At 45.5% G+C, this 11,947-nt stretch overlaps 2 protein-coding genes across 7 annotated transcripts in view; one reads left to right on the top strand and one right to left on the bottom strand.

Moving 5' to 3' along the window:
• The window catches only part of TTC19 (tetratricopeptide repeat domain 19), a 26,861-nt gene extending 24,976 nt beyond the window's left edge, over positions 1–1,885 (bottom strand). For 4 of the 6 annotated variants that reach the window (XR_013825019.1, XR_013825020.1, XR_013825021.1 and 1 more), the window contains exon 1: positions 37–257. Coding sequence is in view for 2 of the 6 variants with exons in the window: in XM_079904402.1 (XP_079760528.1) it covers positions 37–226 (190 nt within the window). In the remaining 4 variants the exon portion in view is untranslated. Of the gene's footprint in view, positions 1–36; positions 258–711 lie in introns of those variants that run through there. The other 2 variants (XM_079904403.1, XM_079904404.1) reach the window with 2 other exon arrangements.
• On the top strand, positions 363–11,947 carry ZSWIM7 (zinc finger SWIM-type containing 7). The gene is made up of 5 exons (XM_079904407.1): positions 363–458; positions 2,575–2,596; positions 5,572–5,674; positions 10,398–10,502; positions 11,800–11,947. The coding sequence occupies exons 1-5, from the start codon at positions 368–370 to the stop codon at positions 11,917–11,919; spliced, it is 441 nt and encodes a 146-aa protein (XP_079760533.1). The 5' UTR covers positions 363–367; the 3' UTR covers positions 11,920–11,947.

Raw genomic sequence — 11,947 nt, 5'->3', positions numbered from 1 at the left:
CCCGGCCCGCCCAGCCCGCGGGCCCGCGCCCCTCACCTGCCAGCAGCGGCAGCAGGCCCGGGCCCAGGCCTCGCGGCGCCTCTCGGCACGGCGGCACGTCCGCCGCGGGCGCTCGGCCTCCCGCCGGACCCGGCAGCAGGCGCGCCGGGCAGCCCCGGCCCCGCCGCCCCGCCACCCGCAGGAGACGTAGAGCCAGGCCCGCGCCCAGGATCCGGTGCATGGCCATCCGCGTCCTCTGCGGACTGCGGTCCGGGGCCCGGAAGTCCCGCCCCGGAAGTCCCGCCACCGGCGTCGAGCGCCCGCCGATTGGTCGGGACGCACTCGACGTCACCGCGTCCGCCACGCCCTGGCTAGCGCGAGACCGGTCATGGCGGTGGCGGCGCGGGCGCTCACGCTGCCGGCAGTGGTGGAGGAGCTGCTGAGCGAGATGGCGGCGGCGGCGCGGGACGGCGTGCCGAGTACGGGCTGGAGGCTTATGCGGCGGCGCCGGCGGGGGCGGAAACCCGGGGTACCGGGGCGGGGCTGCTGGCCCCTACGAGGGAGGTTTCTGTTGACCTCGTCAGTAGCCCTTCCTTCTCAAAATCTGTGTTCGCTCTAAACGAATCCTCTCCTACACCCTGTTCAACGAGCGAGTATTTCAGGGCCGCAAACCCGGCTGCAGACGCAGCGATTTGGGGTGGGCGGGGGCGGTTCTGGACGCTGTGGCTGTACCTGTTTTCCTTTGACCAGCAGAGGATGCTCTGTGACCAGGTTCCCGCATCCCTGGGCGTTCGCAGCACACACCGGTATTGAGAGGGTCCCGATCGAAGTGCATCTGCATGAGAACTGCGCAACCAGCGTCCGAATGGTCCTTGAATAAATAGATTAGACCTCAGAACTGCCCCTGCTGGTTCACTTGGATGGCTTTTGTTTGAAAAGGACCGCACTTTGAAAAGGATTTATCTTGAGTTACTGTTTTTAAAGAATTGAGAAAAGGAAGCCAACTTTTCTCATTTCAGTTAAAACTAAAGCAGTATATGTGCTTGAAAGATTAGGCCAGCCAGGTATTCAAACATGTTCTGATCCCAGAAAGGGTGGGGGGAAAGCCAGTCTGTTGTCAGCTCAAACAGCGGTTGCCCGAGATGGGCTCTGTCTGAATGGATTAACCATACACTGAGAGTCTTGAAGGGGGCCTGCAGGTGCCCCTGATGCTCAGGACTCAGAGCGACCACTACCACTGACTCACGTTTATTTTCAGCAGAACCGTTTTCTGCTATTTTAAAAATCTTTGTTCTAGTTAGTCATACACTCTTCCTGACCCCCCACCCTTCAACGATAATTTCTTTAGGTCAATACTGAGTTTACACTTGTGATGACATAAAATTGAGTCACAGCTGAGCCATGCAGGAAGCTAGGATTACGCTTCCTTTCCTGTAACTTTCTGCTTTCTCTCAAAACTGTCATACTTGTGTTTGTTTACTTTTTCATGTATCCCTGATTCAACCTCAAACTCTTTTTTTACCAGTGTTCTAAATCGCTACTCAAGATGTTCAGGTGAATGAGATGTTTTATCAGTTTCATGTTCCTGCAGGAGTCTCTCCTAGAGCCTTCAGGTGTGCTCTCCTATGGGCTGGCTGTCTCCTGAGATCTCCCTTCACCATTATTGTCTGGGGAATTCCCTTTACCTAAGTTGAGCCTTCTATTTAGTTCACCCTACAATTTTCTTTTTCTCAGTTTGCTACCTTATTTTATAGAGCACATACTCTAGTACCTTCCTGAAGAAAAGCACGAGATGTACTTTTTGAGGCTTTACATGCCTGAAAAAGTTCTTTTCCTATCCTCACACTTAATTGATAGTTTGGCTAGGTATTGAATTATATGTTGGAAATACCATTTCTTCAGACATCTGAAAGCATTATTCTGCGACCTTCTAGCTTCTTAAACTTTCTTTCAAAGAGTCTTATTTTAGCCCCCCTGCTTCCTTCCCACTCCAGAGCCATCTGGTGCCACCAGTTTCTGAGGTTTGTTTTAGCAGGAGGGGGTACTAGATTCTGAAGGGTAAATCAGGCTCTGATTTACACTCGGCTCTCCCATTGCTCACTTAGGATTCAGTGTTCTCAGGTCTTGTAAATTATTTTCCAGCTGTGTTTCTCCCTGTCCTCATCCTGGGGAGTTTATGCTTCTTTTAAAAATTCCTTTTATTATTGTTTAGCAGAATATTGGGAAGGAGTAAAATTTGATGCCTATGTTCAATTCACCATCTTACACAAAAGTCTTCTTGGCTATAGTCTTTTCTCTCTTTTTTGATAAAATTATTTATCTTGGCTGCGTTGGGTCTTTGTTGCGGTGCACGGGCTTCACTCGTTGTGGCTCGCAGGCTTTAGAGCACAGGCTCAGTAGTTGTGGCACACGGGCTTAGTTGCTCTGCGGCACGTGGGATCTTCCTGGACCAGGGCTCGAACCCGTGTCCCCTGCATTGGCAGGCAGACTCAACCACTGCGCCACCAGGGAAGCCCCTGTTTATAGTCTCTTTAAGATGGTTTTGTCTATGGTCACTGGTTTGACACAATTAACCTTTCCATTCCTCTTTTACAGTTCCTGATGAGCATCTGTTATCGTAAGTATATATCCTGTTGTATTTGGGTTTTTTGTTTTTAATCATTAATGTGTTTTTTAAAGGCCAAATTCTTTCAGCATCAACTCTTGATTTTTAAAAAATATTCTTACTAAACTAGGAACAATATTTTCTTTACATGATTAAAAATCTGTCTCAAGTGAATAACCAACACTGTATCTGACAGTACAAGGTATTCCATTATTGTCCTAATTGCCACTTTAACATTGCTCTAAAAGTTGTAGCTGTTACACGAACACATGAAAAAATGAGAAGTACACTTGATCCTTGAACAACGCAAGTTTGAACTATGTGTGTCCACACATAGTGATTTTTTCAGTAAATACATACTGCAGTGCTATACCATGTGAGGCTGGTTAAACCATAGATATGGAGAGCAGCTTACAGTTATACGCAGATTTTCAGCTGCTCAGGGTCAGTGCCCCTAATCCCCGTATTGTTCAAGAGTCAGCCGTATGCCTATTTGCAAAGAGAGACAATTGTCATTATTTGTAGGGGACATAACTACTTTTTAAACACCAAGAGAATAAAGGTTTTTTTTAAATACAGAAACTAATAATTATTTTCCTTCATACACAAAGTTCAAACATTAATTACATTCCTAATAGCAAGAAAAAAGTGAAAGCTACCTAGGAGTAACTAAACATTTAACTGCACATAAACATTTATATTTAAAAACTCCTGAAGGATATACACCAACTTATACCAGAGGTTATCTTAGGGGGGAGGAAGGAGGTGCAATTTAGAAAATGGCTTTAACTTTTTCTCTATTTCTTAAATTTTTTACAAAGATTTTACATTATTAAAAAAATGACTACATTTAAAACAAAGAAAATAGGCAAGTAATAAAAGAATTCAAGTTACCAAAAGCTTTGACAAAAAGCTAAATTTTACTAGTGATCATAAAAATACAAATTAAAATAATTAGATAACTTCCCATCTATAAAACCTGGGTATCACAGCAAAGATGTTGGTAAGAATCTTCCAGATGTTGGCAAGAACATGGAGAAGAGGATAACTGATGGTAGGAGTGTAACTTGGAAGGTAAACTGGCAGCTGGGAACAGGAGCTTTAAAATATACATATTCTTTGACCCAGAAATTCCACTTATAAGACTGTATCTCAGGGAATTAATCATGGATGTTTAAAGACTACAGTGAGCACATTCATCCACTATTGTTTATGGTAGCAAAAAGAAAAAACACCTTGAAACAATCTAATTATTCAAATTAAATTTAACAAACTCTTAATTATCCAAAAAATAGAGTTTGGGGAAAATAAAAGTAATTGATCTTTACAATGGAATTCTTTATAACCATTAAAAGTGGTTAAAAGTGCATTGAGATATTCACAATATGTTATAAAGTAGACAAGGCAAGTTAAAAAAATTCTTATTAGATCTATTTTTAAAGTTAATTGGAATTTGATTGATAAAGTTGTTACCAGATTTTATGTCTTTAGTTTTCTTTGCCCATAGACAATCGTCCTATGTTTAATTTTAAACACTTTTCCCATTCTAACAGTTTGTTATAGTAACAGACTACTTTGTTAGAAAATGAAGAAGTTGAACGTTTTAATTTTAAAGCCTTAGTAGTGCTGTCTTCTTATTTTGTGTCAAATCATATGGGTTCTTTAAAACATTAACTTTTTAGTTTTAGTTCAACCCAGCCATTTTATCTTCCAGTTTATGAAAATAACCCATACTTGTAAATAAATAAATAAAGTCCTTGGAAAACAAAACATCAAAAGCATGAATAATCATACAAGCCAGTGATAATCACTGTTACAATTTGGTTTATCGCCTTTTTTTTCAATGTAATGTTTTATTTTGAGGTAATTGTAGATTTTCTTAAGAAAAAAATTTTTAACATGATGGAGTTTCTAGATATAAAATACGGTGCCCGACCTTTCTCACCTAACATATTGTAAGAATTTTCCCACATACCACATTTTTTCTGGTACATCATTTAACAGCTGGATAGCCTTTATTACTGATCCATAAAGAACAAATTTAACACCCATCAGATGGTCAAACATGAAAAGGCCTGATAATACAGGTGTTGGTGAGAATGAGAAGGAAATAGAACTCTCATATGGCGCTAGGGGGAGCAGTGTTTCCGCGGTGGGAAGCTGTTGGCAGCGCCCATTAAAACTGAAAACTGCACATATCCTAAGACCCAGCAGTTCCACTTTCACTTACATAACCAGGAAGGACTCTCATATATGTGCACCAAGGGGCATGTACGGGGATAACTGAGTATTATTTGTAATAGTGTCAAATGGAAACATTCAGAATGTCCATCAATAGAGTACTTAAAAAAAATAGAGTATTTAAAACATAAAATGTATTATGTACATACAATAGAATATATTCAAAAGTTTAAAAAAATATATATATATATACACACACAAATATATACATGCATCATTCTCAAAAGTACACTGAGTGGGAAAAAAAAGTTGCCAAAAAAGCCTACCATATACCTTTTATGTTTTAAAACTTATAAAACGATACCATATGTATATATGTATGTGTGTATATATATGTATGCACACACACATATGTACTATGTATTATAAAATATAAAAACATTAATAGGAAGGAAACCATCAAATTCATGTGGTTGCCTCGGGGATGAAGGAAGTTGGGACGAATAGGAAAGACTGAAGTATAAAGAGGACTTCTTTATCCAAACAACATGTCAACATTTATTCTGGGGGGTCGATTACATGGGGTCATGTCAACATTTATTCTCGGGGGTCGATTACATGGGGTCATGTTAACATTTATTCTGGGGGGTCGATTACATGGGGTTTTGCTGTATTGTCAGCTTTTTTTTTTTCTTCCAAATTAAAATGAACTGAATTTTTAAAACCTGCCAGTGGTGATCCTTTGGGTCAAGTCACAGAGGTGGCTTGAGTCCAGCCATCTAACCTGAAGCTTCTCTGCTCCCCAGGCTGAAGTTTGTCTTTGGCTCATCAGCCGTCCAGGCCTTGGACCTCGTTGATCGCCAGTCCGTCACCTTAATCTCATCACCCAGTGGGAGGCGTGTTTACCAGGTAGAGACCTAGAGGTGGGGATTATCTCAACAGAATCCCCGAAGGACAAAATGTTTTCATGAATCTCTGTGAAAGCTGGTGACCAGCTCTGAGTATTTCCTGGGCTTTTGAAAAGCCTTTGACCCAACTTGGTAAAATAAGAGTATGAGTAGTTAAAATAAGATAAACATGACCTGTTAGCTCTACCTGGTAGCGATGTGTAGAACCAGCAATGACGCAGAGAGGATCTCTTAGGTCTAACGGAGCACAGTCAACTTTTGCCTTCCTGTCGTTTAATACTAGAGGTACTTTCCCACCCACCCACCCACCAAAAAGTGCTGACTCCATCACCTTGTTACATTATCTCTTGCTTACAAGCAAAAACCAAAATGTACTTTGAAATCCTTCCACATGTCCAGGTTCATCTCATAGAAATGATCTGTCAAAATTGTTGTCAAGAAGTGTTCATGAAGGCCAAACTGCTGAATTCAGGCAGTTTACTTGGACCTTAGTTTTGCCCACTGGAGCTGAAGGTAGGTAGATTTGTAAGTAACAGATCAGACTCTTATCAGACTCCGAATTACTTTCATGTATTGATAATTCTCACCAAAAGCCCGGAAAGATATTCATTGTGCCGAAAACTGAGGTGCAGAAAATTAACAGTCACCTCCGGCAGCGGGGATGTGTAAAGGCCATCCTGCACTGCCTGTCTGTACGTCAGCAGTGGGCCACACTCCCCACCCCCAGTTTAGCTACATTAGACAGTGGTACCTGCCGCTGGGATTGAGCGAAGGGAATCTTGTGAATGAAATTAAACACCAGCAGTGGTCTCCAGAATTTTGTGTCTGGCTTGGAAGGAGTGAAAACGAAGCTGTCAGCTCTTGTATTTAATCCAGGCCTTGCTGAAGACCAGGAAGGAGGGATTTTTCAGTGTTTGGATTCTGGTTTATTTATGATGACCTCAGAGTTAAGACCGTGTTGACTCATTCTTAGTGAGTGAGTGACTGGGCAGAGCCTCGTGGGTACACGGGTGGCTTTGCCTAGTGAACTTACTTGTGGTTCCACACTGCAGGATGGTGCGGCCAACCTGGCACGTCCTCCTGCATTTCTGCATGAAGTAAGCCGGGGTGATCCGTGCTGAAGGCTGCAGTTAAAACTCTGGGTTGTATTTACTTAAAAGAGGCTGCTGATGAGAACTTTCTCGTGGTGAGCTGCATAGATTAATAAGCGGCACTCTTAAGTGATGTTGTTTGTACCTGAGGAAGCGTTTCCGTCTTCTTTCTAGAGTATTTACTTTTGGTTTTTATGTAGCTAAAATACCCTCAACGGGGAGGGCCTCGGAGTTTTCCCATGTCTTTTAGTTTCGGATTTTTTGTCCTAGTTCCAACATCAGCAGAACCCCTGACCTGCACAAGCAGAGTCCCAACTGCCCTCTAGTTCTGGGATCTCATTGTTAGTTAAAATCTTAAAGACTCTGAAATACTTCAGTTATTGTTGACTTTTTTGTTCCTCCCAGGATCACTGTGAGTTGTTTAATTTTCATCATTCACATTCTGTATTATATCATGTTGCTTTATTCGTCATAAAAATGCTAACTTCTTAGAATTGTGGCTGTCAGCTGGGACTCTGAATTAAATGAGGCTGTAGAAATCTTATAGACACCCTCAAATTAACCTCAGTGGTTTCATTGTATATAGTAACATAGAAAGAAGTTGGCTTAATTCAGAGGTCCTGTGAGATGATAAAAGTTGAGTCAGACATTGCCTCTTGGTCCTGCTAGTTATCGTTCCATAGGGCAACCTTCTAATGCTCTCACTTCGTCCAGGTGTAGTGGAAATTATCTTAAAGTCACACTGACGTTGTTACCTGAGTTGCTTTTTGATAAACTTTGGTCCACCCAGGAACGGGGGTGCGTCAGTCAGGAGGTGCTAAATAAGTTAGGCTGTGGTAACAATGACCCCCAAATTTCAAAACAAAGTTTATATCTCACTCACTATACATCTCCATTAAGAGTCAACTGCAGCTCTGCTCCAAAACGTCTTCACTCAGGGTCCCAGTCAATGGAGCAGCCCCCGTCTGGAACATTGCGGATCTCACGGCAGACAGAGAAGAGGACATAGTATGCACCGTTTTTAATGTTTCTGCTTGGCTACTCACGTTGTACTGGCTAAGGCAGGTCACACAGTCAGCCTGTATCTAATAGGGCAGGAATGTATAATCCTCTTTCCGAGAGAGGCACCGAACTTGGGGAACAGTAGATCATACAGTTCCCCACTGTGATGGATGCTAAGAGGCTTGAGCAGCCATAAAGTAAAACTGTCCTGAGTGGATGACCACGCAGGTGGGCCAGTCACCTTAGAACCTCACTGGAACCGCAGCAGACTTCCTCCAGGCAAGGTGCACACACGTCCAGCCTGGGTTTGAGTATCCTCTTTCCTGCACTGCTTTTTTAAAAGCTCTCTCCTTGGGATAAACATTCCAGGCTCTGAGTGGCTGAACTGGGAGTATTTCCCGTGAGAGGAGGGGGGTTTTCCATTGAAGGGTGAAGGAAGTGAATTAGATGGTCCGTGAGGTCAATTTCTAGTTCTAAACGTATCCAACTCCGATCTCTGCCTGATTATTGGGTTCGTTAGTTGTCCACTGCTCGATAAAGACGAAGCAAATTCAGAATTGACTGTTCATTTACAGTATTCACTGCCTCGGGCGGCTGAACGTTTTGAGTCCTAGCCAGCCTTTGAAAGGATCAGCAAGGGAACCTCTTGTAGAAACTCTCCCCGTTCCTGAGTTACCGGCACTCAGCTTCATCCAGAGAGTATTCTGATGGGCTGGGGACCCACCATAAGAAGGAACTTGTCAGTGTAGAATTCCAGAGGCTTATGCCTAGTTAAATGTAAATCCAGAGAGAAGAAGGAATCTGAAGTGTTTTATTCATTGGTGACAGTTTGGAGACGCAAGAATTGTTGGTGTCACTGCTGGATGTTGATCGGTTTTCGTGCAGGACTGAGTAGGAAACAATCTGCTTTAATGCTCTCCCTTCAGCCTGTGTTTTCCAGACACTGGGGAGATTCCTGCAATCATTCTCAGCGTCCACCACCGAAAACATGTCAGCGCCCCAGGACTGGAAATCTGTAACATGTGATTTTCTTCACACCTGATTTGTAACTGGGGCTGAAATTTTTAATGGGAACAGTAGGCATCTTCTTACCTAGTCATGGGCCATTTCTGGTAATCTTGCAGCCCCCAAGGAATTCTCCTGACTTGGTCAAGAAACCTTAGCGACATGGCCGCGTCACGTGAATGCAGGTCATTTGACGAACAGGCACAGCTCGTGCCTGAACACTGCTGTTGCTCGGTTGAAGCCTTTCCTGCTGCTTTATTCTTTGTGAGGAGAAAGAGGAGCTCTGGCATTTGGTGCTTTTTAAGTCCTGGCCTTTTCATGTAGGTGGCCACCTCAGAGCCTGCAAAACGTGGGAGCCCTGTGGCAAGTTGCGGTTCACGTGAGCTAGCCCTCGGGGTGGCGCCGCGTGCCCAGGGCGCTCCTTTTGCCAACAGTTTGCAGAGTGTTTTTTTTGTTTGTTTGTTTGTTTGTTTTTGGCTGCGTTGGGTCTTTGTTGCTGCGCGTGGGCTTTCTCTAGTTGCGGTGAGCGGGGGCTACTCTTCGTTGTGGTGCGCGGGCTTCTCATGGCGGTGGCTTCTCTTGTTGCGGAGCACGGGCTCTAGGCGCACAGGCTTCAGTAGTTGTGGCTCGCAGGCTCTAGAGCACAGGCTCAGTAGTTGTGGCTTGTGGGCTCAGTAGTTGTGGCTTGCGGGCTCTAGAGCACAAGCTCAGTAGTTGTGGTGCACGGGCTTAGTTGCTCCGCGGCATGTGGGATCTTCCCGGACCAGGGCTCGAACCCATGTCCCGGGCATTGGCAGGCGGATTCTTAACCACTGCCACCAGGGAAGCCCTGCAGATTTAACTGTAGGAATGAAGCCCTCAGCTGTGTCTTTGGCCGCTTCGTGGTGGAGACGTAAACAGGCGATTTCTCCGTTTGTCCAGTCACACTCCAGATGCAGCGTCACTTCCCTGGACGGCCTCTCCTCACCACTTGACTGACAGCCGGCCGTCTGCTCTTGGACTGGCGTGTTCCCAGCCCTCGTATCTGTGCGCTCCTTCCATCCTGCTGGGGAACAGGCAGATCTGGGCTTACCGCGCTCTGAGACAGCCGCCCGATCATCCCGTTACAAGATTCTCTGCTTCCTACATTCCTCCTGTTCTCAGATGCTTTTCAGAAGCCCTTTCCCGTTTTCTTCTGAAGACCTGTCTTTCTGCCTCACCACCAAGCCTTCACCTGTTTTCAGACTCCCTTCACACGTGTGGTGGAAGCTTTAGACGTTTACACACATGCTGTGAAATACCAGAGGTTGAGAAACACCACGATGAAGTGCAAATGAGGGGGCTTTCTCCTCTGCCTCTTTATAGTCAGCCCACGGAGTGGGCCCTCTGAATCACCAGCCAGAGGGATGGTTTAACCCACCCGAAACGCTTCTGTTTTGTCCTGTGGAGTCCTCAAGGGCAGAGCTCTAAGGCAGCAGGAAGGTCCCGCAGGCAGGGAAGTCGAGTTGCCACTTCTGCGGAAGATGTTCCTACGGTTCTTCCCAGCGCAGAGCAGCTCTGAGTCGTCAGGCAGATAAATCCGGGGGAAGGGAGTGGTTTTCCAGCACACCTTTCCAAGTCTGATCCCATCTATCCTTTCCTTTCTAGGTACTTGGAAGTTCCGGTAGAACATACGTGTGTTTGGCCTCTTGTCATTACTGTTCGTGTCCGGCATTTGCCTTCTCAGTGCTGCGGAAGGGTGACAGCCTCCTGGTGAGGATGGGAAGGGCCCCCCAGCTGCGGCTGAGCTAGGAGAGATTGAGAGCCCTCGCCGCGTCGTTTAAGAGCTGCACAAAGTGGGGATTTTACTGCATGTGGAAACATAGTAGTTTCTTCTCTTTGACTTCAGTTAGTCCTCTCTTTTGGGTTTACCCTCCCAAAATGCAGTGTCCTTTTTAGAACTACACCAGTTTCCCATTTTAATTTAAAAGGTCACAGATGAAGCTGTGGGGAGGGCAACAGGTAATCCCCAAAGCTGGCAACTGGGGAACCAGTCGGCCCAATAGAAATACGAACTAAATCGCTGCTGGCAGCTTTGCATACCCCCAGCTCCACGTCCAGCCTCGAGGTGTTTCTTCCCACTCCCCGTGAGACAGCCTGGCACTTGGCCATGCTCGACCTTCCTGGGGGCAGGAGAGCACATCGGTGCCTCTGCTGACTTCACGGAGTCAGGGCATCAAGCAGGAACAAGACACACTCACAAAGCTCCTGACTCCACAGGAGAAAGCACTGCCCAGCCATTTGTTAAGTCTTGCCAAGGAAGAATATTGTAGCACCCGCTGAGTTCTTCCCCTTTCTTTTACACACCTCGGGAACTGGGTGGCAGGTTGAATGTCCCATTGAACAAGAAGCCACCTTCACAGCTGATTTCACCTGTAAAATGACAGGGTTCAAGCAGGCCCTCCAGTAACCTAAGCTGTATGTGCTGTGACACAAGGTCCAGCACAGGTCCTCTCCCCAGAGGTGTCACAGGCCGAGGCATGCGAGGGCCCCGCCACCCCTGCCCCTGCCCCCGACACCGCGCCCCGGAAGTCTAATAGTGGTGAAGGGACTACACTGTAGACTCTGAGCATGTGTGTAAGATGGGGATAAGACCTGTCCCGCTGGGGGGCTTAAATGAGATAATCTTATTATCTCATTATTAAATAATTCTCAGAAGCACTTAGCACAGTACCTCAAGGAACGTTAGCCATTGCTATTAACAGCTTTCTGAAGGCGAGGAAGAAAGAAATATAATTTAGGACTAAAATGAAGAGCCTGTCTCAGTTTTCCCTTGGTTTTACCTGTACCAAGCTGGATCTAAACTGTTGCCCCAAACAACAGGCAAAGGAAAACCTCCTTCGTCCCCACTGCCTCCTAGGAGGTCTCATCTTTGTCTTCAGTTGTAGGCAGTGAGTGAGAGGCGCACAGTCTGTGCCCCACTCCTTTCCTGCTACGTGTGATGGTGGTGAGAGGTCTGGGTTAGCCCGGCCCCTCCGGTTTCTAACTGGTTTGTGTGTTTTGTTTCCAGTGCAAGCACCTCTTGGCAGTTTATCTTAGTCAGGTTATGAGGACCTGTCAGCAGCTGAGCGTCTCTGACAAGCAACTGACTGAAGTATTATTGATGGAAAAGACACAGGAAGCATCATAGATGGCGCAGATGGAGCATCACACTGTCC

This window comes from Stenella coeruleoalba, assembly GCF_951394435.1.
Source record: "Stenella coeruleoalba genome assembly, chromosome: 19".
Taxonomy (NCBI): Eukaryota; Metazoa; Chordata; class Mammalia; order Artiodactyla; family Delphinidae; genus Stenella; species Stenella coeruleoalba.
This window is presented reverse-complemented; position numbering and strand designations above follow the sequence as displayed.